Below are 23,077 nucleotides of genomic sequence, written 5' to 3'. Positions count from 1 at the left end.
TGTAACGTTTCACAATTTCACTAGATCATTAATAACTACACTATACATAGTCGGATTTCAATCAAAGACACCTCTCTGGTTGCACCCATATCCCTGGCAGAGGCCAATCATGAAACACATAATAGGTAAGCTTATTAATCAACAATGAAACATTTATAACTGTTTATGAATTGCATGTTATCCATTATCAGCCGCTTATCCGGGGTCGGGTCGCGGTTGCAGCAGGTCCAGCAGTACTGTTGTCTTTAATGTCTTTTTGTTGTCTTTTTTATATTTATCTTGCTATTGTATATTGTGTAAGTACAAAGAGCTAAGTGAAACTGGAGTCAAATTCCTTGTATGTGTAAACTTATATGGCCATTAAAGCTGATTCTGATTCTATTTATGATGTTAGACTTATTATATTTTCCTATTTCACAAACTTTAGAAAACTAGAGAAAGCACAACACTTGAAATAGCTTATATCCTTTAAAAAAACACATTATTTTGGTCAACATCAATGTTTTTCCTGCGAATAAGAAAATGAACTCTTCATAAATCCATGTGAACTGTGAGCCATGACAAAGGAGTTAGTGTTATTATTGTCACTACCCGGCTCCAAGGCTGCAACAAACAGGGAGGCAAACGAACGGCAACAAAAGAGGTTTATTTTTAACAACCCAAGTTAAACTAATCAAAGTGAAGGTATCAGTTATCAGAAGTGAAGTGCATGTTTGGGTGTGTGGCAGTGTGCAAAAAGGTACAAAACAAAAGATAAGGCAGCAAGGGTGTCCACGTCAACGACACACCAGATGTCCTCCCCCAGCGAGAGCGAGCCAAATGCAGAAGGCCTTTTTATGGCCAGGCCAGTCCGGCTAAGGTGTGACTCATCCCTGCTAACGACCTGTAACAGAGGATCGAAACAGTGACACCTAGGGCATGGGAAAAGGGTAGTCACATTATTAATATTATTATTTTGTTATTGTTGTTTTATAAAACTTTTGAGATATAATAATAATGTTGTTAATAAAGCAGAAGATTTCGACTTTTCATGAGCCTTCAATGGCAACAACATATTCTGTGGAGCTAACCATTTAATTATAGGCAAACTGCATTTGTTTTCAATAGAATTATAACAATAACAGCAACAGTAGTACAATCCAAACATTGTTTTGTTAATGTATTTTAATTACAAACGATGGGGTTTCATCTTCTTTCATCTTTTTAGAGTCATCCACTCTATTCCTTTTTATCAGCATCTTCACTGAAGATCAGTCTTTTTTAAATCTTTTATGTCAAACCCACTATTATTCATCTTGACATCTATTTGTGATAATAAAAAAACAAATTATTGTAGCCCCGGTTCTCTTGTTTAATTTGATGTGTAGCATCAATATATTTGCTCATGATTCTTGTAATGTTTTACACAGTTTACCTATCATGTGTAAAATTCAACCTATATAGGGGCCTCGGGGCTTAAAAGGTTTACTCCATTTTATCAGCGCCATTGTTCACCATCTTCACTGAAGGTCAGTTTTTGTTATGTCCAATATACTATTATTCAAATTGATATCTATTTGTGATATAAATTATTGAGAAACAACTTGGTGGATTTGCTTTTTGTTTTATTTGCTTTTGAGACAAAAGAAACACAACATTTCGTGATCAGGATGTGAGGTCTTCTGTTGCAGCTCTCTAATGGTACTGTTTTCCCAGAGAGGACACCACCACGGCCAGGAACTTCTGGAAAGCTGCCTGGATTTCACCAGTGAAGGCTTTGCCCATCTGAGCAGCAACCACAATGGTCAGGCAGTCGGAAATGAGCTGCAACACAACAAGCATCAGAAACATCAGCAACATGAAAGGTTGGTCGTCTTTTGAGTAATTGTTGAACACGATTGTCATCTTTTATTAGTTCTACAACTTTACCTTGAAATTGTCGGGGTCCACTCGCAGCTTCTCAGAGTGCAGCACGCTCAGCTCGGCGTAGGTTTCCTTCAGGTTGTCCATGTTCTTCACACCCCGCTCCAGACCGCGGAGGATAGTCAATCCGTGTTTTGCAACCAGTGGATTTCCCATGATTGCAGCGGCGTTGTAGAGGTTTCCAAAGTTACCAAAATACCTCTGAGTCCAGGGGTAGACGACCAGACACCTGAGGGAAAAAACGTACATGTTACAGGGTTAGATGGGGAGGAAATGAACATTTGTGATGATCTGAAACACATTTACACAATGACAGAAAGAAATCCTGATCCTGAAAAATAGTCGATGATTTCATCTCAAGCACATCTTGTTAATGCAGAGTTAAGACTCACCTGGAAAGAGCTGCAGGGCCCACTGTCTCATAGTCCATCTTGGAGAAGATGTCCTGGATGGTGGCGCGCTCGAAGTCTGTCCATTCAACCATTGTGCCGGCTCTAGATTGTCCTGTGCTGCTCAGTAGATCATGCGCTCTCAGACAACAGAAGCATCTTTTAAAGCCTCCCAGCTCCCCTCCCAAATGCACGTGATTGGATGGGTGGTGGGCCGGCCAAGTTCTGTGTTATGGATTTGCAACATTGATAAGAGAAGGGCGCATCTGCTCTGCCTAGATTAGGTATCTCTGAGACAGAAGAATTCAAAGAATTCCTCTGCAGCTGCACAGAGATCCATAAACAATGCAAATATGCAAAGGGCTTCAGATTCACAATGATGAATGTATAATGATAGTCTATAGAGTTTACATCTTTACTGATGCTGCTTTTCCTCTTTTGTCTGTATCTTTTGAACACACGGATGGAGGTCTCAGCATCAGCACCTTGGACAGCGATCTTTAAAGTTAACTTTATTAGATTATTATTAAATGATAAAGTAGAAGCTCATCACAAACTGAAGAGGACATTTAGAATTGAACACAAACACACTCTCTCACACACACACACACACACACACACACACATACACAAACACACACAGAGAGACATGACATATATGATTAGCACCTCTTATATATTTGTGCAAATAACAAAATAGAATATATAGTTGGCCTAAACAGTGCATATAGTTTTTCTACTTTATTATAGTTCACTTTATTTTAATAGAAAATCTTTAAATAATCTATATAAATGATTGTATTTAATTACAGATTAGAGGTACTACTTTCATGGAACTTTCTACCTCTACTCCATTACATTTTAAAGGCAAGTATTGTCGGCTTATTTTTACTAGATTCATTTGACAAGTTTAGTTACTCTAGAGATGTAGATTACAATGAAAACAAATTGAAATAGATTTATCAATTATGATACAATAGATCTAGCTACACAGCATTATAAAGTCATTACATTCAGCCCACCTTTACCAATGATGAACACTTTATCACAATGATTATAACATAGAATAGTTTTGAATCGGAAATGGGGCTTTTTTCTGCTACTTTTACATTTGGTACTTTAAGTATATTTCGATGCTAATACTTACGTATTTTTATTTCAGTAAAATATCTGAATATTTCTTCCACCACTGTTTCAGAGGAACTTTTAAACTGGACTTCTAATCTAAAGCATACACACTTCAATTCTGATGATTTGACAAGATTGTATCAATTCCAAAGAAGCTCGAGAGCCACAATGATAGTTTTTGTTTATCTCATGGGGGCTGCAACGTAACGTGGAACGCCTTGTGCAGCTTGTAGAGGTGGATCTGGGTGTGTCCATGCTCTGTTTTAAGCATAAAAGCCCTCTGAGTTTGGGCTCATCACAGCATTCAGCAGAACTCATTCAACTGCCAACATGACCAGTCTCACAGCTAAGGACAAGGAGGCCGTCAGAGCCTTCTGGGGTAAAGTGTCTGGAAAGGCAGAGGACATCGGCACTGACGCTGTGGCCAGGTAACTATACCACACACTGAGGGATGTAACCTGCTCCAACATTTACTGATTCATTTATAAACGCCTCACTTTGTATTTTGTGTGACCCAGGATGCTGACGGTGTACCCGCAGACCAAGACTTACTTCTCCCACTGGAAGGACCAGAGCCCCACCTCTCCCGCTGTGAGGAAGCACGGAGTCACTGTGATGGCTGGAGTTGCAGAAGCTGTGAGCAAAATCGACGACCTGAAAGGAGGTCTTCTGGGCCTCAGTGAGCTGCATGCCTTCACTCTGCGTGTGGACCCTGCCAACTTCAAGGTGCAGAGCCTCAGTCACTACAAGATAATAGTCTGTGATATGAAGTGTTCCTCAAACTCTTTGACGGGGTTCCAGACCTGCAACAGGTCCATCTGTTGTGTTCATGCACATAAAGCTCCCATGTGTGATTGGTGTGGGGAGTTCAAAAAGCTCCATATATGTAACATCTGTGTGATTGCTTTCTTTTCACAGATTCTCTCTCACAACATCCTCGTGGTCCTGGCCATCATGTTCCCCAACGAATTCACTCCTGAGATCCACGTGGCCATGGACAAGTTCCTGGCTGCTCTGGCTCTGGCCCTGGCTGAGAAGTACCGATAAGCAGCAGGAGAAGATGACGGAGACTGCAGCATGAGCTTACCGTGCATAATGATCAATAAATGCATTCAAGCCAAAAGCAAAGCAATTGTTGTTTTCTGTTTTCTTATTTGTGATGGTTTGTGTCATGGAGGAGATTGAAAGTCACATCAACAGCACAAAGCAGAGCTACATCATCAAGCAAGTCACATTTTACACTCAGCCAAACATTAGAGAAACAATTAGTCGATTCATTGTGCATCAATTTAGAGAAAATGTCATGGGACATATTGTGATCATCGATCAATACTGTTAAGTAAAAAACTTGAAAAAGTATTGTTTCCAGTTTCTGTCAAATGCCAGAATGTGTGATCTTTCTCAAATTCATAATGATAATGTTAAAATTGCAGAAAGAAAAAAAGAAGAGGAAAAAAAAAAATACTACACGAGCTGGGACTCAAACCATTGATCCTCTGATTGTAAGACAGGCGTAATAACCACTGAGCCAAAGTCACAATTGATTGCAGAAAAGACTTTACTAAAAGATATTGCCCCACTGCAAGGGAATCTGCAGAGGAGAGCTGAATTTTTGGTCTTTATGTTTCTAGTTTATTAAAGAAATACCTTAAAATAGGGTTTATCATCCAAAAACCTTCACCAATGATTTAAACATAGAGAAATATTGTAATTATGTATGCGTTATTATGCTATGATTTTACTGGTCCAGCCCACTTGAGATCAAAATGGGACCCCTTAACTAAAATGAGTTTGACACCCCTGGTATAGACATTGTACATACTCACTTGATAAGGGTTGAGACGAGTTACAGCCTATCGTGGGGGCCGACAGCATAAGCTGAAAAACACCCTAGAAAACCCATAATTTCAACGATCAAACTACGGGGTGAGATAAAAGGCCGAAGGCATTATACCCAAATCGGTGAGTATTATTATTTACTCCGGGATCACTGGGATAACAGCTGAGGAGTGGAACCCGCCCCCCCTTCTCCTCCTCTCCCTGCAGGACCTCTGCACACGTTACACTACGTACAAAAGTGTTTCTTTAATGTTGTTATACACCTCATTTCAGCAACTTAAGTCACATGGCCGGCACAGGGTAAAGGTATGGGGGTTTCTGTGTCATTGAGGCATCAGAGGTCCAGTTTAAAACTTCCTCTGAAAGAGTGGTGGAATAAGTATTCAGATATTTTACATGAATAGTGGATAAGTATTAGCATTGAAATATACTTAAAGTACCAAAAGTAGCAGAAAAAGGCCCCATTTCAGATTCATAATTATTATGTGTTAAAATCATCAACAAATCATCTTGAAATGTTATTTTTGTCTCATTGACAGATATTTATTTCATATATAAATTTGAGAAAGATCACACATTTTCTCTAAATTGATGCACAATGAATCAACTAATTGTTTCTCTAATGTTTGGCTGAGTGTAAAATGTGACTTGCTTGATGATGTAGCTCTGCTTTGTGCTGTAGATGTGACTTTCAATCTCCTCCATGACACAAACAAATAAACAAATAAGGAAACAGAAAACAACAATTGCTTTGCTTTTGGCTTGAATGCATTTATTGATCATTATGCACGGTAAGCTCATGCTGCAGTCTCCGTCATCTTCTCCTGCTGCTTATCGGTACTTCTCAGCCAGGGCCAGAGCCAGAGCAGCCAGGAACTTGTCCATGGCCACGTGGATCTCAGGAGTGAATTCGTTGGGGAACATGATGGCCAGGACCACGAGGATGTTGTGAGAGAGAATCTGTGAAAAGAAAGCAATCACACAGATGTTACATAGATGGAGCTTTTTTAACTCCCCACACCAATCACACATGGGAGCTTTATGTGCATGAACACAACAGATGGACCTGTTGCAGGTCTGGAACTCCGTCAACGAGTTTGAGAAACACTTCATATCACAGACTATTATCTTGTAATGACTGAGGCTCTGCACCTTGAAGTTGGCAGGGTCCACACGCAGAGTGAAGGCATGCAGCTCACTGAGGCCCAGAAGACCTCCTTTCAGGTCGTCGATTTTGCTCACAGCTTCTGCAACTCCAGCCATCACAGTGACTCCGTGCTTCCTCACAGCGGGAGAGGTGGGGCTCTGGTCCTTCCAGTGGGAGAAGTAAGTCTTGGTCTGCGGGTACACCGTCAGCATCCTGGGTCACACAAAATACAAAGTGAGGCGTTTATAAATGAATCAGTAAATGTTGGAGCAGGTTACATCCCTCAGTTTGTGAATCAGAATCAGAATCAGAATCAGAAACCGTTTATTGCCAGGAATGTTTGCACAAACGAGGAATTTAGTTAGGCGGAAGGTGCATACATTAGACATTAGACATTAGACGAGACAAACAACAATCAACGACAGCAACAGTGCAATGATGTCTAAATCAGATAAGGATAAAGTGCTCAGACAACAGATAACATTAATATAAGTGTATGTTAAAGTGACGTGTGTGTCTAAGTTAAAGTTAAAGTTAAGTGTATGTGGCATGAGTGTTTAAATATGAATTGTGCAGTGGAGTGACCAATAAGAGGAGAGAAAGGAATAAAAATAGTGGTATAGTTACCTGGCCACAGCATCAGTGCCGATGTCCTCTGCCTTTCCAGACACTTTACCCCAGAAGGCTCTGACGGCCTCCTTGTCCTTAGCTGTGAGACTGGTCATGTTGGCAGTTGAATGAGTTCTGCTGAATGCTGTGATGAGCCCAAACTCAGAGGGCTTTTATGCTTAAAACAGAGCATGGACACACCCAGATCCTCCTCTACAAGCTGCACAAGGCGTTCCACGTTACGTTGCAGCCCCCATGAGATAAACAAAAACTATCATTGTGGCTCTCGAGCTTCTTTGGAATTGATACAATCTTGTCAAATCATCAGAATTGAAGTGTGTATGCTTTAGATTAGAAGTCCAGTTTAAAAGTTCCTCTGAAACAGTGGTGGAAGAAGTATTCAGATATTTTACTGAAATTAAAAATACGTAAGTATTAGCATCGAAATATACTTAAAGTACCAAACATAAAAGCAGGAGGAAAAATGCCCCATTTCAAATTCATAATTATTCTATGTTGTAATCATTGATGTGATAAAGTGTTCATCATTGGTAAAGGTGGGCTGAATGTAATGACTTTATAATGCTGTGTAGCTAGATCTATTGTATCATAATTGATCAATATATTTAATTATTATCTGCATCCCTAAACTTGTCAAATGAATGTCGTAGAAATAAGCCGACAATACTTGCCTTTAAAATGTAATGGAGTAGAGGTAGAAAGTTCCATGAAAGTAGTACCTCAAAACTTTGATTAAATACAATCATTTAAATAGATTATTTAAAGATTTTCTATTGAAATAAAGTGAACTATGGTGGGGTGGATTCTAAATAAAATATGAAATAAAGTAGAAAAACCATGAACAATGTTTAGGCCAACTATATATTCTATTGTGTTATTTGCACAAATATATAAGCAAGAGCTAATCATATATGTCATATTACTCTCTTTGTGTGTTTGTGCATGTGTGTGAGAGTGTGTTTGTGTTCAATTCTAAATGTCCTCTTCAGTTTGTGATGAGCTTCTACTTTGTCATATAATAATTTAATAAAGTAAACTTTAAAGATTGCTGTCCACTTTGCTGATGCTGAGACCTCCAAGGAGGTTTCTCAATAAAATACACTCTCAGAGTTTCCTCCCCTCCCAAACCTTTGGTAAAGTATGGAGACCTTTTCTAGACCACAACCTCTCGACAAAGTCTAATGTGGATCCCCTATCCGTCCCATAGCAACAGTGAGCAGCCCTCCCCTCCCCCTTTTTTAAAATTCTATTTATTTAAATTTAGTTTTCTTTAGCTATTAACTATTTTATTTCTTACATGTAACTTCTCACTTTATTATTTGATTTGATTATTCGATTTAATGCAATTATGTTTGATATCATGTCTACATCTCCGTCACCTGAATGTGCCTGGATTTATCTAAATGTAAACGCTATACACTATCATCTATATATTAATCATTGTGGATCTGATTTCCTTTGCATATTTGCATTGTTTATGAATCTTCGTGCAGCTGCAGAGGAGTAGCTATACTTCGCAGCCAAACAATTTTGAATTCTTCTGTCTCAGAGATACCTAATCTAGGCAGAGCAGATGCGCCCTTCTCTTATCAAAGTTGCAAATCCATAACACATAACTTGGCCGGCCCACCACCCATCCAGTCACGTGCTTTTGGGAGGGGAGCTGGGAGGCTTTAAAAGATGCTTCTGTTGTCTGAGAGCGCATGATCTACTGAGCAGCACAGGACAATCTAGAGCCGGCACAATGGTTGAATGGACAGACTTCGAGCGCGCCACCATCCAGGACATCTTCTCCAAGATGGACTATGAGACAGTGGGCCCTGCAGCTCTTTCCAGGTGAGTCTTAACTCTGCATTAACAAGATGTGCTTGAGACAAAATCCTCGACTATTTTTCAGGATCAGGATTTCGTTCTGTCATTGTGCAAAATGTGTTTCAGATCATCACAAGTGTTAATTTCCTCCCCATCTAACGCTGTTACCTCTATGTTTTTTCCCCCTGAGGTGTCTGGTCGTCTACCCCTGGACTCAGAGGTATTTCGGTAACTTTGGAAACCTCTACAACGCCGCTGCAATCATGGGAAATCCACTGGTTGCAAAACACGGAACGACCATCCTCTACGGTCTGGAGCGGGGTGTGAAGAACATGGACAACCTGAAGGAAACCTACGCCGAGCTGAGCGTGCTGCACTCTGAGAAGCTGCACGTGGACCCCGACAATTTCAAGGTAAAGTTGTGGAACTAATAAAAGCGGACAATCGTGTTCAACAATTACTCAAAAGACAACCAACCTCTCATGTTGCTGATGTTTCTGATGCTTGTTGTGTTGCAGCTCATTTCCGACTGCCTGACCATTGTGGTTGCTGCTCAGATGGGCAAAGCCTTCACTGGTGAAATCCAGGCAGCTTTCCAGAAGTTCCTGGCCGTGGTGGTGTCCTCTCTGGGAAGACAGTACCATTAGAGAGCTGCAACAGAAGACTTCACATGCTGATCACGAAATGTTTTGTTTCTTTTGTCTCAAAAGCAAATAAAACAAAATCAAATCCACCAAGTTGTTTCTCAACAGTTTTTTTTAATCACAAATAGATGTCAAGATGAATAATAGTATATTGGACATTAAAAAAAACTGACCTTCATTGAAGATGGTGAACAATGGCGATGATCAAATGTAGAGTGGATGAATAAAAAAAAGATGAATGAAAGAAAATCAAAAACTTAAGAAAATGAAACAGTATCTCATGTAATTAAAATACATGAAAAAAACAGTGTTTTGATTGTACTTTTGTTGCTGTTATTGTTGCTTTAATTGAAAACAAATGCAGTTTGCCTTTAATTCAATTATTAGCTGCACAGAATATATTGTTGCCATTAAATGCTCATGAAAAGTAGAAATCTTCTGCTATGTAGGATTATTAAACAAATGTTAAAAGTTTTATAAAACAACAACAACATAATACTACTACTACTACTACTATAAATAAATAATAACATTAACTCCTTTGTCATGGCTCACAGTTGTCACATGGCTTTTTTAACAACACCAAATAAACATATTCTGAGAAAAAACATTGATTTCACCAAAATAATGTTTTTGTTTTAGAGTATGAGCTATATAAAGTGTTATACTTCATATTGTTTTCTAAAGTCTGTGAATTATGAAAATATAGTAAGTTTAACATCCGGTGGACTTCCGCCGGGGTAAATGCTTTCCTCCGGTACCAGTGAGCATACAGGACCTGGATATTGTTAAATCATTTCATTGACATAATACTAGACAGACTGAAAGTCTGGGTAGGACTCTCTGGCGCAGCACTTAACTGGTTTGAATCCTACTTGAAGGACCGACAATACTTTGTGTCGGTAGCTAATTACACATCAGAGCTGACTAGGATGACATGTGGTGTTCTCCAAGGTTCAATACTGGGGCCTCTTCTGTTCAACATTTACATGCTTCCACTGGCTCAGATTACGAAAACCAACAAAGTGTGTTATCATAATTATGCAGACAACAGACACATCTACATAACTCAATCACCAGGAGACTATAATCCAATACAAGGGCTGGCTAAACACATTGAAGAAATCAACAACTGGATGTGCCAGAATTTTCTTTAATTAAATAAAGATAACAGAAGTAATGTTGTTTGGTCCCAAGGACGAACGATTGAAAGTCAGCGCTCAACTTCAATCACTGACTTTAAAAACCAGAAACCAAGCCAGAAATCTAGGTGTAGTTATGGATTCAGACCTCAACCTGAACAGCCATATCAAGACAATTACAAACTTGTGTTGTGTGACTTGCTTGATGTTTTAAGTCTGCTTTGTGCTGTTGATGTGACTTTCAATCTCCTACAAGACACAAACCATCCCAAATAAGAAAACAGAAAACAACAATTGCTTTGCTTTTGGCTTGAATGCATTTATTGATCATTATGCACGGTAAGCTCATGCTGCAGTCTCCGTCATCTTCTCCTGCTGCTTATCGGTACTTCTCAGCCAGGGCCAGAGCCAGAGCAGCCAGGAACTTGTCCATGGCCACGTGGATCTCAGGGGTGAATTCGTTGGGGAACATGATGGCCAGGACCACGAGGATGTTGTGAGAGAGAATCTGTGAAAAGAAAGCAATCACACAGATGTTACATATATGGAGCTTTTTGAACTCCCCACACCAATCACACATGGGAGCTTCATGTGCATGAACACAACAGATGGACCTGTTGCAGGTCTGGAACCCCGTCAAAGAGTTTGAGGAACACTTCATATCACAGACTATTATCTTGTAATGACTGAGGCTCTGCACCTTGAAGTTGGCAGGGTCCACACGCAGAGTGAAGGCATGCAGCTGACTGAGGCCCAGAAGACCTCCTTTCAGGTCGTCGATTTTGCTCACAGCATCTGCAACTCCAGCCATCACAGTGACTCCGTGCTTCCTCGCAGCGGGAGAGGTGGGGCTCTGGTCCTTCCAGTGGGAGAAGTAAGTCTTGGTCTGCGGGTACACCGTCAGCATCCTGGGTCACACAAAATACAAAGTGATGCGTTCAAAAATATATCAGTTAATGTTGGAGCAGGTTTCATCACTCTGTTTGTGGTATAGTTACCTGGCCACAGCATCAGTGCCGATGTCCCCCGCCTTTCCGGACACTTTAGCCCAGAAGGCTTTGACGGCCTCCTTGTCCTTCGCTGTGAGACTGGTCATGTTGTCTTCGCTTTGCTATTGTTGACTGCCGCTATCAGCCAAACCGTGAGGGGTTTTATACTTGAAACAGAACATGGACACACCCAGAACCCCCTCTAAGATGTGCTGCGTAAGGTTGGCCACGTGATGGGTCGATGAAAACAATACATTAAAATAAATCTTCCATTGTCGCAACAAATTATCATTCATATAATCATCATAATTAATATGAAATTACAAGTGCATATATATGTAGTATTTTCATAAACAGTTTGATCAAAATGTTAGCAATAACTCCAGAATTAAATGGTTCATAGTGTCTGCCCAAAATGTTTAAATATACAGAGACCAAACATATTTTAAATCAAGGCTCTGCAATCAAGTAATATTAATAGATTTGTTCAGCATTTGGAAACCTTCCAACACAATGACTCAAGTCATTTTCTGTGTTTCCTGCTGTACATGGTGTGTTTCTAAAGCTTATCTATACTGTTCTGCAGCTGTAAGGGTGGATTCACTTCAAAAAATGAACAGATAAGCAAGCTGTATTTCCAGCCTGTAGTTCAGCAGATATCCAAGTACACACAGCTGCTTTACATAACCAGAAATTGGCTGTCAATTATGACCAAATGAGCAGAGTCATTGTTATAGGGCGGAATGCTTTTGGACGTAGGACAGAGCGGTTTCAGGCTACATGTTTCATTTAGTTTGGGTCCATACAGTTTGGCTTAACATGCTCATTGTGGTCATGATCACATTCAGTGCTGTTAGGTTGGTTCGCCTGCTATCTTATGCAGAGAATAAAGTTAATGTAAGAGAAGTGATCTCATTTAACTCTTGGAGACAAACTGTTTGAAAGTCAAAGCTGAAGTGAGTGAACCTCTTTGCTTTGTTTCAATGAAAAATAGCCGTTTTTCTACTAGCTGGTAGGGGTCCTCTAAAATCCTACATTTTCTCAAGCATATACAGTAGTTCATAGCGGCAGTGTTTTGATGTAGAAGATAATATTGCCCGACTCCTCCCAAAGACAAGCAGCTGTCTGAGGAAAACAGCTGATGCTATGACAAGTGTTGTTCTTTGAGATTATGAGAGTAGACTGTTAAAACGATCGCAGGCCTTCCAACAAGACTTTCAAAATGCAACACACAGTCTTTTAAAGGAATGCAAACGACCGTCCGTTGCCTAGTATAAATAAATACAATTTGCACAAATTGAAAAAATGACTATAGAGCACAAATAGAAAACAAACACTCAAAGTTAGCTCACAGTTAAACCTCTTCAAGGCAACTTTAACAATAGAGTCTGCATAAATTCTACTACATAAACAATGATACAAGGAAACCCAAAATCATCTTGATTTCAGTGATGCTTTCAGGTGGGTTATTGATCTCCCAACAGCCTTGATTCAGTTTATCCTTTATGTGCTCAAGCCTCAAACCTGGCATGACCCCAGACGTGAACCAAGGAGGACAATTACTTTCTTGCAGGAGCCGCCAGATAAGAGTCCAACTGGTTCCAAGGTCGGCTTGTTAGCGTCTGTGATCGCGACTGGCAACAACTGGTGAGGAATGAAGAAGCAGAGCAGGATATCTGACACTTCACCTTCTGGTGAGGAATGAAGAAGCAGAGCAGGATATCTGACAGTTCACCTTCTGGTGAGGAATGAAGAAGCAGAGTAGGATATCTGACACTTCACCTTCTGGTGAGGAATGAAGAAGCAGAGTAGGATATCTGATACAACTTCATCTTCTTCCAGAGTAGATGGAGAAAGGGAAAAGTTTGACATGGTAAAACTGCAGCAACACCTTAATGTACAGACTTGTAGCTAACTCGTTTCTGCTGTGGCAGATGACGATGATGAAGGCCACAAGGAGACACGTGTATGTCTAACAATACTGTAGATTACAATTGTTGCTGAAGTTCTACCTCCTCACGATGAATGGCCGAGGCCTCTTGATGCTTGGACGGTTCCATTTAAGATTCGTCTAACGGGTCCCAATTGGACCCGAATATTGAAGGACTAGAAAAGACCTTTCAAGCAGATGGGCCTGAAAGTCATGTCTCTGAAGAGGACAACTTTTCCACTTAACAAGAAAAGGGACTTCTATGCATCGTCAGTGCAGAATTATTGCCTGAACATTAGCATGGAGGCCTGGTAGAACACAGACAGCTTCCTAACAGTGCTGTTCACATGGGCCTTTTTCTCCCAGAAACTCTTTTCCAGGCATGTATCAACATTTCAGACAGGAATTGAGCTGGTGTAAATCACCTTATACATGTATTACAATAAATGAAGAAATGGGCCACATTTTGTGAGAGCTCCATCTACATCAAAGGGTTTGCTTCCTAATGTGTGCTGAATAGCCTGGAGCCCAGTTCATGTCTCCTGCACTTGGTGCTCTGACTTTAGGCATAGTGAAAACCTCCGCCTGGCCTCTTCCTGTCAACCTGCTTTTTGTGAGCATTGTCTGATGTATCCGGGGCCAGTCTCCAGGGAGAAATGGTTTCTGGCACCCCAGTGAGATAAGCCATGTTTATAAGACCAGGATCCATTTAAAATGTTCCCTGTTATTACAGCACTGCAGCTGGCACTGACTTCTGCCAAATGGCTCAACAACTTGTGGAAACCCTCTTTTGCTGCAACCTGTTTCATGATCCAACAACTCTGCTGTTTCAAAACAAATATCTCACAATTTGTAATGCTATCGAGTATGAAATTGAGGAAATTGAGTTAAAGTAAACAATAAAAAAGGGCACAACGGTGAGGACCCTTTAATGAGAGAACAATGTTGTTCGACATCAATGATGTGATGTCAACTGATGGGAGAACTTGCTCAAGTGTGTTAGAGCGCACTCTAGTGGACATTTCATCATATGCACTTCTAATTAATTACCAATTACTTCAAGTCTGTAAAGCAAACTAAACCAACATTGGCTAGTGCAAACTTAATACTGATGGCAACTGACATGCAAACAATATTAATATTGAAAAAATACCATATAGAAACAGTGTGGTCCACATTTATTATTAATTGTTTTTCCAAAATGCACAAATAGGAGAAGAAACACAGTCTAGACTTTTACATAAACCTTCATAAAAGATCCACTAAAGAGCTGTGCGATTACATAAAGTAGGCGTGAGCTTAAACATTCTAAATGTATAAAAAGATAGATACTTAAATAAAAAAAATGAAAGTTTATAAAAATTCAATTGCTCAAAAGTGAATATGAAAATTTTGAAAAAGTCTTTAAAAAGTAATATAAATGTTGACATCAATAGCCTATGCACTTTTGTTCGAGGAATTAGATTTTAGGCATAATAACTAGCAGTTAATATTGACATATATTATTTTGATATTCACATCTTATACGGCACATCCTTTAAAGACCCCAATCAGACACTTTCTGGTTCCCTGACATCTCACCAGCATGACCACAAAGGTAGCTGCACCAGTGCTTTCAGTCTTTTCTCAACAAAGTCTAAATCTTAAAAGCACAGAATATTACAAACACAGATACACTCTAATCTTTCCTTACTACCATCCCAAATACCTTCACGTATAAAAATACAAACAGCACAGTCCCGTAGCCTTCAGAGAATATTGTTGCCCTCTTTCTTCCGCCACGCTGATGCTCGGCCTGCGTTAATATCATCACCACATATACAGTGTCAGAGCTTATAGGAGAGATATGTCTTTGGGTTTATTTTGGGAAATGTATTCGGCGTATAAAATAAATTGTTGTCCTCTGGTTAAAAAGGGGAAATAAGTTTACCATTGCTTGGGAAATAAAAAAAATGTGATCCTTGAAGGTGAATTAAGTCAAAATTTGGAAAAAATTCATATAAAAAAATACTGTAGACTTAGTAAATCTTGTGTATAAATATTGATATACTGTTAAAGTTAGATTTTTGGAGCACCAAAGCTACTTGATGCAAGGACACTTATCCATGAGAGGGGTGGCTTTTGTTATTCCAAATGACTGTGATGTTCATACACATAATGACGCGACTGTGTAAGAGCTATTGTACACATTGCAATGAAAACACATCACTCTATAAAACTAATATGAGATTCACTTGGAGTCAAACTAAAAAGTGTATTATAATGAACTGTATAAAAGAAACTAAGTGAACAGTTTTGACTTGTAAGTGACGCTAAAACCAGTGCTGATAACTGGATCACTGCATGACTGGACTGGTGTCTAAACACCCGCTGGATGTTCAGTTTTTCAGATTGTACCACACAAGAAATCCATGTTTTCAACTAACACAGTTTACAAAAAGAAACGGATAGCAATGGTGCAAGCTGTAGAAATTATCTGCACATTATAATGCACTTAAATTCTGGAGGGTGAAAACAAACGCACACACAAACTCATTGTTTGTTGTAGCTACGTGGATGAAAAAAAAATAATCACACTGTAGAATGAGTAGCTACTGTTGGTTGGCTGCAGGAGGCGTTATTTGGTTTCACCGGCAGGAGGAGAGGAACCCAAGAGAGGAGACTTAGGTAACACCTATAAAACATATCAAAAGAAGAAGAAAAAACATGGTATTATTGATGAACACTTTTATGTCATACTTATGTCCTTAACTGGGACCAAGTATACTACTGATACCCAATTATACAGAGGTGGCGTTGTTATTACATGATGTAGAAAAATCCAGCTGTGTGGTTACACTTACAGCTGGCATAATGTGTGAAATTTTAAGAGTTCAGATATGTTTACACTTGTACAATACAGTTTGGTATCAAATTCTTTTTCCAGGAGTTTTGTCTTCAATCTGCTTCCTCTCCCTATTGTTCAGTTTGTGATTTCCTTCATAACGCTCTGCCTTATCGAGGCAGCTGTAAGTGGACAAATCAGTCAATATCTTCTTCCTCTATGGCCGATTTCTCCCTGTATTATTGTTGAATGTTGGTGTAAAATGGTGTGTTAGAAGTGTACCAAAGGACTCACAGGGGAAGGAGGCTTTGCAAAGTTGAGGTGAGCGTACAGAAGCACTGCAATGTCGTTCTGGCTGGCCTCCAGGGCGATGGACAGAGCAGTGCTGCCGTCCTGAAAGAAACCAGGGGATGATGGTGAGAGGGAAGTTTTGTCACAAAAACAAAACAATAAAAGATAAATAATAACGGAAAAACAAATGCCTACATTGTCAGTGAGAGTCGCATCACAGCCCGGCACAGAAAGTAGCTGACGCACAATGTCCACGTGGCCGTGTTCACACGCACACATGAGTGCAGTGGAGCCGTCGTCGTCACGGATGTTGACTTGTGCGCCACAGGACAGCAGCGCCCGCACCATGTCGCCTCGGCCGTGGCTGACCGCTAGCATCAGCGCCGTCTGCCCAGCCTACAAACACACATTTAAAACCTTTAAACTCATCTTCAACATGTAGATCGAATTTGTTTTCATGCTGCATCTGGTGACTATAAGATTAGTGAGGAGAGTACTGAAAAGCACACGTAAGCGCTCTGTAAGTCACATGGGTTTGGTTGTTTGTGGAGGTGCAGTAAAACATAATGAACAGTAGAGGGCGCACCTGGCTGGCCTTGGCGTTGACGTCCCCTGTGCGCAGCAGCTGCAGGACGGTTTGAAGGTCATTGTCGGAGTGGAAGGCGGCCAGAGCCGTCAGCATGATGGCCGTGTAGCCCGCCTTGTTCTGCTTGTCAGCATTACACAGGCCTGTCAGGTAAATAGGGCAATCAGTAAGACAGGTGGTACAACAGCAGCACAAACAATGACAGGGATGATGACGTGTTGGAGACGGAAATGTTGAGAGCGTAAAGAGTAGAGGAAAACATTTGAACATCTGACATTTTCTTGTATGATTTTACATTTTAATGTTCTTAACCTTACATTTCAAGCCATTATCAGCCACATCTACACATAAAAATCACCCTTGTGTAATCTTTTCTCACTTTTACCCCAAATCACACACACACACATAGACATACCAGTTTCCAGCAGCAGTTTCACCACAGGGAAGTTGGAGTGGGACACGGTGTAGTGAAGCGCTGTGTTCCCGTTGCCGTCTGCCATGTTGATCACAAACTCCAGCAGCTGAGGGGAGACTCCGGCGAAGGTGTTCATGTAGGCCTTGACGACAGCCGTGTCCGCTGCTTTGTGACAGGACACGCGCAGCCACTCTTGCAGCACGGTGGTGTAGGCTGCCCTCTGAGGTCAGACACAATGAGGACGGCTTGAGACACAGGCACGCTGACAGACCACGATGGGCATATCATCATCAAATATAAGAAAAGGGTTTGTAGGAAAGCATCATCAAATCATTTGGAGAAACACACGGGAAATGTGTTCAACCTCTAGTTTAAAAATCCCATGGTAAAAAAAAAAAAAAGGACAGAGTTTAGGAAGTTTTAAAAATGAGGGAACATTTGAAATAAATCAATCGAAAGGACACAACTGGATCTGCAGTATGGATAATGAAGGAACACTCACTGCTTCCTGTTGGCTGAAGGCGTTGGGTTGCCCCAGGGCTTTCTGCAGGGCCTGAAGAGTTGACATCAGGCTGTCACTCAGGTCCAGTCTGAGACAGATGAGGAGACGACATCAGTCACTGATGCTGCCGTCATTACATCACCAGTCTGTCTGTTAACCATGTGTGTGTGTTTACCTGACTTGCTTGGCGGATGCTGTGGCCGTGTCGTTCGTAAGGCTTTCAGCTGCTGGCTTCGGCTCGGGTTGGCCGGAGAGGACGGTTGCCTCTGACTGGACGGTGAATTGCTGCGTGGTGATCTCAGTGGTTTTAGTGGCACACGGCGATGACGGACATGTGACTGAGCTTTGTTCAGGAGTGGATTCAGTGCTTGAGGATGTGGAGGTGATCTCCTGGGTGACCGTGTACTTTACTGATGACCGGTCGACAGTCTTGTTCGCGGCAGCTTCGTTTGCTGGACCTGGAGGACTTGGAGAGGAGACGGAGGCAGTGTCTGTTGCTGGTGACCGGGGGGCTTTGTCTGGCAGTTTTGAGTCTACAGTTGCAGACTGGTTGAGACTCTGCTGTGAGTCTGGAACGACGGCTGGTGGCTTGACGACAATCTGTTGAGGTACACTGTTGCTTTCTGGAGGCTGGGAAGCCTCGCTGTGGGTTGTTTGCTGGTTTTGAGCCGCTGACTCCGGCAGTTTTTCTCTGGCTTCATGATATTCACTGGAGTCACTCCCCTCATCCGAGCTCTCACTGCTGCTGTCGTCTGAAGACGTGGACTCGTAGCTGCAAGTCAAGAATGTCACTGTCAAACAGCTCCACCGCGTTTTTTAAACGAAACCATTATACCTTTGGCTAAGGACACTGGTGCAGTGGGTGAACATGTTTGATACCTACCCTCCATTGACTCCAATGAACTGTAGGTTCTTCTTTGTGGAGGGAGATCCTGGTTCACCTTCTGCTTTCCGCTTCATAATGGACCTCAGTGAAGACTGGGGAGATGAGGCTGGAAAATGGAACATGATGTTGTTAGAACAAAGGTCAAAAGGTCAAGGGGTGTTTTGAGCAGGGTGCAGTCCTGTTACCTGTCTTAGGGCCTTCTTTTGACTGGACAGCCTCTGGGGATGTTTGCACGCCGGTCTCTTCTTCTTTTGAGTGCAACAAACTGATCTGATTACTCGATGTGCCAACAGCAATGGCAGGATTAGCTACCGGCACTGAAGTGGACAACTCGCTCTTCAGGACATCGCGCACCTGCTTGGAGCTGACTGCAATGGGCAACTCAACTGGAGCATCTGTGAGACAGAAATAAGACTTCAACTTTTCAGCCTTAACTAATCAAATATCATGTGGATAAATACAACAAGAAGAAAAATAATACTTTGTTAGTTTACTGGTTACTTGTGTACAATCTAATGCAATAAATCATGTCTTGAATTTTAGTGTCAGTGACCTTCAGCTTGTCCTCTGTGGAGGCCCTCCACGACTCCTCCAGCTGGCTGACGGGAGGGGGAGCTGCAGATCTCCGCTCGGAGCAGTGTGCCCACCTCCACCACAGTGGGCTGCTCGAGTGTGTACACCTGGATTCCCACAGTCCTCTGTTCCCTCTCTCGGGGCCTCTGTGTGAAGCTGACCAGAGTGTGCAGGCTGCAGTCTTGTGGCTCCTGCCAGCCCACGCTGGTAGTCATGACTGGATGCTCTGCTTGAGGTGCCTTCTGGACCGCTGCATGCAGCTGCTGCGCATCCTCGAGCTCCTGCACAGTCCTCTTTAGCTGGCCCTCAAGCTGACCCACTTGATTCCTCAGAGCCACTGTCTCTGGCAGCAGCCCCAGATCATCCTCCCGAACCCCGACTCCCACATGGCGACTGCCCCTCAAGTCCTCTGGTCCCACTCCGATGGTGCGCACTTCCCGCTTTCCATCCGGTCGCACTCCACCAACAATCACTGTGTCCTCAATCTCACACCCTGAATCCTGAAGCTTGGATCCGGTGGGAGACAGCGGCTTGTTGCTGCTCTTCGCTACATTTGTCACCTCTTCTTCAGGGATGTCGATGTAGAGCTCACCCCGGGGACGATTTCGATTGAAACTCAGACTGTGACCCAGGAACTTCTGGCTCTTCAGCTGGACGCTGAGCTGCCGCTTCTCCTCCTGCAGCACAGACATTTTGACCTGCAGCACAGGGATGGTCTTCACCTGCTCCTCTAGCTCCCTTATCTTCCTGAGGGCCGTGGCCATCTGCTCCCTAACGTGCTGCAGGTGGGCTGGAGTCGGGGTGACTGGCGTGGACAGGCCAGAACTCATTGGGGTGAAGGATCCGCTTCCACCATGGGCTCGGTTGTAGCTGTGTGCACTGCTGAGCGAGGTGTTAGAGCCCACTACGCTGCTGTGCATGCTACCCAGGTTGGAGAATCTCCGCGCCTCTTTCTCCTCCTCCAGCTTCCTGCGTGCATCCAACAGGGTCTTCTCCACCCGGGCAGTGCTGAAGCTGGGCCTCTGCGTCGTGTGGTAGCCTGGGGCGCAGTAGGAGAAGGACGAGTGTCGGCTGTCATTGCTGGTGTTGGAGCACAGAGACTCTGTGGAGGTCCACCAGGAGCCGGTGTAGCCATAGCCACGGGGCAGGGAGCCATAGCGTGGCCGGCGATGGATGGGTGCCTTCTTGATCGTGTTTCCCTTCTCTATGTCGTTCACATATTTGAGGAAGTCCAGGTCCAGACGGTAGCCATAGGGGGTCTCCACTGAGTAGGGCGCCTCCTGCTCTTTGCCATGCAGCGAGGGAGGAGCAGGCGGGTTGAGTTTCCCTGAGGGGAAAGGAAATCAACTTTAAACAAACGGAAATCTGCGTCTAATCTTGGGCTCAGACTTTAGATAATAACATTCACTTTGGGATGCTGTGTATTTACATATGTACTCTGAAACAATCAGCAAATTAGGCACAGAGTGGAATGGCACAGTCCCTATAACTTGACCTTATAAGTGTCTACTTTACTAGGAAGTTGTCAGACAGTTTAAATCTTAAATAAATAAGTCATAATCTAAAAATATTAGTAAAAATAAACAGAAGCTGCACCTGGGAAGCCGGGGTCCATATGCAGCACCTGAGCCATAATGAGCCTGTGGCTGCTTTTCAAACAGTCGCCCACCAACTCTCACCTGAAGAGAGAGAGAGAGACAAAGGTGATACAAATGAGTACACAGCATAGAACAACAATACTTCCATTCAGAGATATTTAATAAATATGTTTCAGTTCATAGATCTTCTTCGGGTTATGTTAACAGACAATAGGTGTACATAAATGATGACACAAATATATTATTTATTTGATACTTGTATTTTGGGTTTCTACCAGAACATGTTAACATGCTTTTTAACATGCCCCCCCCACCCCCATGATGAAGCCCAGTCTGCTCTGATTGGCTTGCGAGAACAATAAACTAATCAATCCGCAGGTGACATAAGAAAGGGAGCCATATCTGAATGGCGTGTTGAATCACATGTTTTCTGATCTAGGCCGCCCCCAAAAGACCGACTGGGTCGTCTTATTTCACAGTTTGGGTTGGCAGGAACTCCAGATACTCAATATGCACAAGCAGTGGAAAAGTGAATATTTAATAAGAACAAGAGATGCTTTTCTTGCCGAAATAACAACACAGGAGGTAAAGCAATCGTACATGATTGTGTATGCCCAACAGGACCCTGCAGTGTTTATACTGACATCTTATGAGCAGGCCTTTTCTCACCGCAGACACTTTGACTTGTCATAGCAGGAAAGGCACAGGTGTGAGTAACACTACCGATGGCTCTGTGCTATTCGAGTGCTCCGGTGACAGGGACCATCCTTCCTTTTATTATTTACACCTGTGCTTTTCCTCCTCTGACAAGGGAAAATGTTTACCATAAAAAGGCATATGGACTATATAGAGTTGAGTACTCCACTAAATATGGTTTACATTCTAGCATTAAATTATTGTGCTTTGTTTAAACCGCATTTTTCTTTGTGCGCGATGGTCAGAAGTGTTTCTTTAACTATATCACCCTCCTGCCTCCCTTTCTAATTTTATCCGTTCATTTTTGGGAGCATAGTGGGTCACAGCCGATCGTGTGTTTGTTTCTGTTCTGAGCGTTCAGAGAAGAGGAGTTACAGAGGAAAGTTTCCTGGCAGCTAAAACCAAGACAGAGGTTTGAGACTGCCAGTTACAACCTTATTAGGAATCAGCGGTGCACGCTAACTTCGCCTCTCAATTCAGGGTTTACAGATACTCACTCTCTCTCTCCTTCTTTCTCCCCCTCACTTTCTCCACATCTTCCCCTCCTGTGTCTTCTCTTATTTGACTTCTTTTTGTGTTTTCTGGTGCCCCCCCCCCCCTCTCTCTCTCCACGTCAGCTGACAATCAGGAGGTTTCAGCTGGTCACTGACTCCCATCCACCCGCTCACAGAAAGCATAGAGAATTGCTGAGAACTCAACTACATTTTTCACATCAGGGGTAATGCATTTTGACTTTTTACAAACAAAAGATTATGCTGTGTCCTCCCACGGAGAACAACAAAGTGCAATGCCACAGAGCCCACAGTGCCAATGCCCGTGAGTTTCTGTCTGCTTGGAAAAGATTAACTTTCTAGGTCATCACTTTGTTTGAATTGAGGATGTAATGTTTAAGCCACCCAAAGCATTACCCAGCGGAACATCCTTACACTACTTTAGACTTTAAGGGGCTGGGATCATAGGTTTGGACCGCAAACCTCCACGTCTCTCTCGTGCTACCTTGTGACCCAGTGCTTGCTCGGTTGTGAAAAGTAGTCCGCCTGGAAACACTGACTGAATTGACTTGGTATTTTTGAAGGCCTGCACTCAGTTTAATGTCCTGGTTTAAGTCCCCTTATCGGTGCCCCTTCATCACCCTCTTTTACCAAGATTACGGC

The 23,077-nt window shown here is 42.3% G+C and overlaps 6 protein-coding genes across 6 annotated transcripts; 2 read left to right on the top strand and 4 right to left on the bottom strand.

Annotated features, from left to right (window-relative positions):
• Positions 1-1,662: 1,662 nt before the first annotated feature.
• Positions 1,663-2,386, bottom strand: LOC306749268 (hemoglobin subunit beta-2-like; the record flags this gene model as incomplete). Its single annotated transcript, XM_079232534.1, has 3 exons — positions 1,663-1,803; positions 1,909-2,131; positions 2,295-2,386. 3 exons carry the CDS (start codon positions 2,384-2,386, stop codon positions 1,675-1,677), a joined length of 444 nt encoding a protein of 147 aa, XP_079088660.1. The 3' UTR covers positions 1,663-1,674.
• A 1,363-nt stretch (positions 2,387-3,749) lies between these two features.
• LOC306749246 (hemoglobin embryonic subunit alpha-like) lies at positions 3,750-4,501 on the top strand (the record flags this gene model as incomplete). Its single annotated transcript, XM_079232510.1, has 3 exons — positions 3,750-3,847; positions 3,938-4,145; positions 4,338-4,501. The coding sequence occupies 3 exons, from the start codon at positions 3,750-3,752 to the stop codon at positions 4,464-4,466; spliced, it is 435 nt and encodes a 144-aa protein (XP_079088636.1). The 3' UTR covers positions 4,467-4,501.
• Positions 4,502-6,054: 1,553 nt separating this feature from the next.
• On the bottom strand, positions 6,055-7,147 carry LOC306749263 (hemoglobin embryonic subunit alpha-like). Its single transcript, XM_079232528.1, has 3 exons — positions 7,033-7,147; positions 6,411-6,618; positions 6,055-6,218 (listed from the first exon to the last, which is right to left on the bottom strand). The coding sequence occupies exons 1-3, from the start codon at positions 7,128-7,130 to the stop codon at positions 6,090-6,092; spliced, it is 435 nt and encodes a 144-aa protein (XP_079088654.1). The 5' UTR covers positions 7,131-7,147; the 3' UTR covers positions 6,055-6,089.
• Positions 7,148-8,752: 1,605 nt separating this feature from the next.
• LOC306749889 (hemoglobin subunit beta-2-like) lies at positions 8,753-9,525 on the top strand. Its single transcript, XM_079233238.1, has 3 exons — positions 8,753-8,871; positions 9,038-9,260; positions 9,366-9,525. The coding sequence occupies exons 1-3, from the start codon at positions 8,780-8,782 to the stop codon at positions 9,492-9,494; spliced, it is 444 nt and encodes a 147-aa protein (XP_079089364.1). The 5' UTR covers positions 8,753-8,779; the 3' UTR covers positions 9,495-9,525.
• A 1,473-nt stretch (positions 9,526-10,998) lies between these two features.
• On the bottom strand, positions 10,999-11,737 carry LOC306749670 (hemoglobin embryonic subunit alpha-like). Its single transcript, XM_079232987.1, has 3 exons — positions 11,632-11,737; positions 11,334-11,541; positions 10,999-11,141 (listed from the first exon to the last, which is right to left on the bottom strand). The coding sequence occupies exons 1-3, from the start codon at positions 11,727-11,729 to the stop codon at positions 11,013-11,015; spliced, it is 435 nt and encodes a 144-aa protein (XP_079089113.1). The 5' UTR covers positions 11,730-11,737; the 3' UTR covers positions 10,999-11,012.
• Positions 11,738-16,141: 4,404 nt separating this feature from the next.
• Positions 16,142-21,262, bottom strand: kank2 (KN motif and ankyrin repeat domains 2; the record flags this gene model as incomplete). Its single annotated transcript, XM_079233258.1, has 11 exons — positions 16,142-16,226; positions 16,671-16,769; positions 16,863-17,063; positions 17,254-17,396; positions 17,669-17,888; positions 18,171-18,258; positions 18,346-18,942; positions 19,054-19,162; positions 19,242-19,451; positions 19,610-20,956; positions 21,226-21,262. 11 exons carry the CDS (start codon positions 21,260-21,262, stop codon positions 16,170-16,172), a joined length of 3,108 nt encoding a protein of 1,035 aa, XP_079089384.1. The 3' UTR covers positions 16,142-16,169.
• Between the last annotated feature and the right edge of the window lie 1,815 nt (positions 21,263-23,077).

Source organism: Taurulus bubalis (genome assembly GCF_910589615.1).
Source record: "Taurulus bubalis genome assembly, chromosome: 17".
Taxonomy (NCBI): domain Eukaryota; kingdom Metazoa; phylum Chordata; class Actinopteri; order Perciformes; family Cottidae; genus Taurulus; species Taurulus bubalis.
The sequence above is the reverse complement of the archived record's forward strand: the minus strand, read 5'-3'. Positions and strand labels throughout refer to the sequence as shown.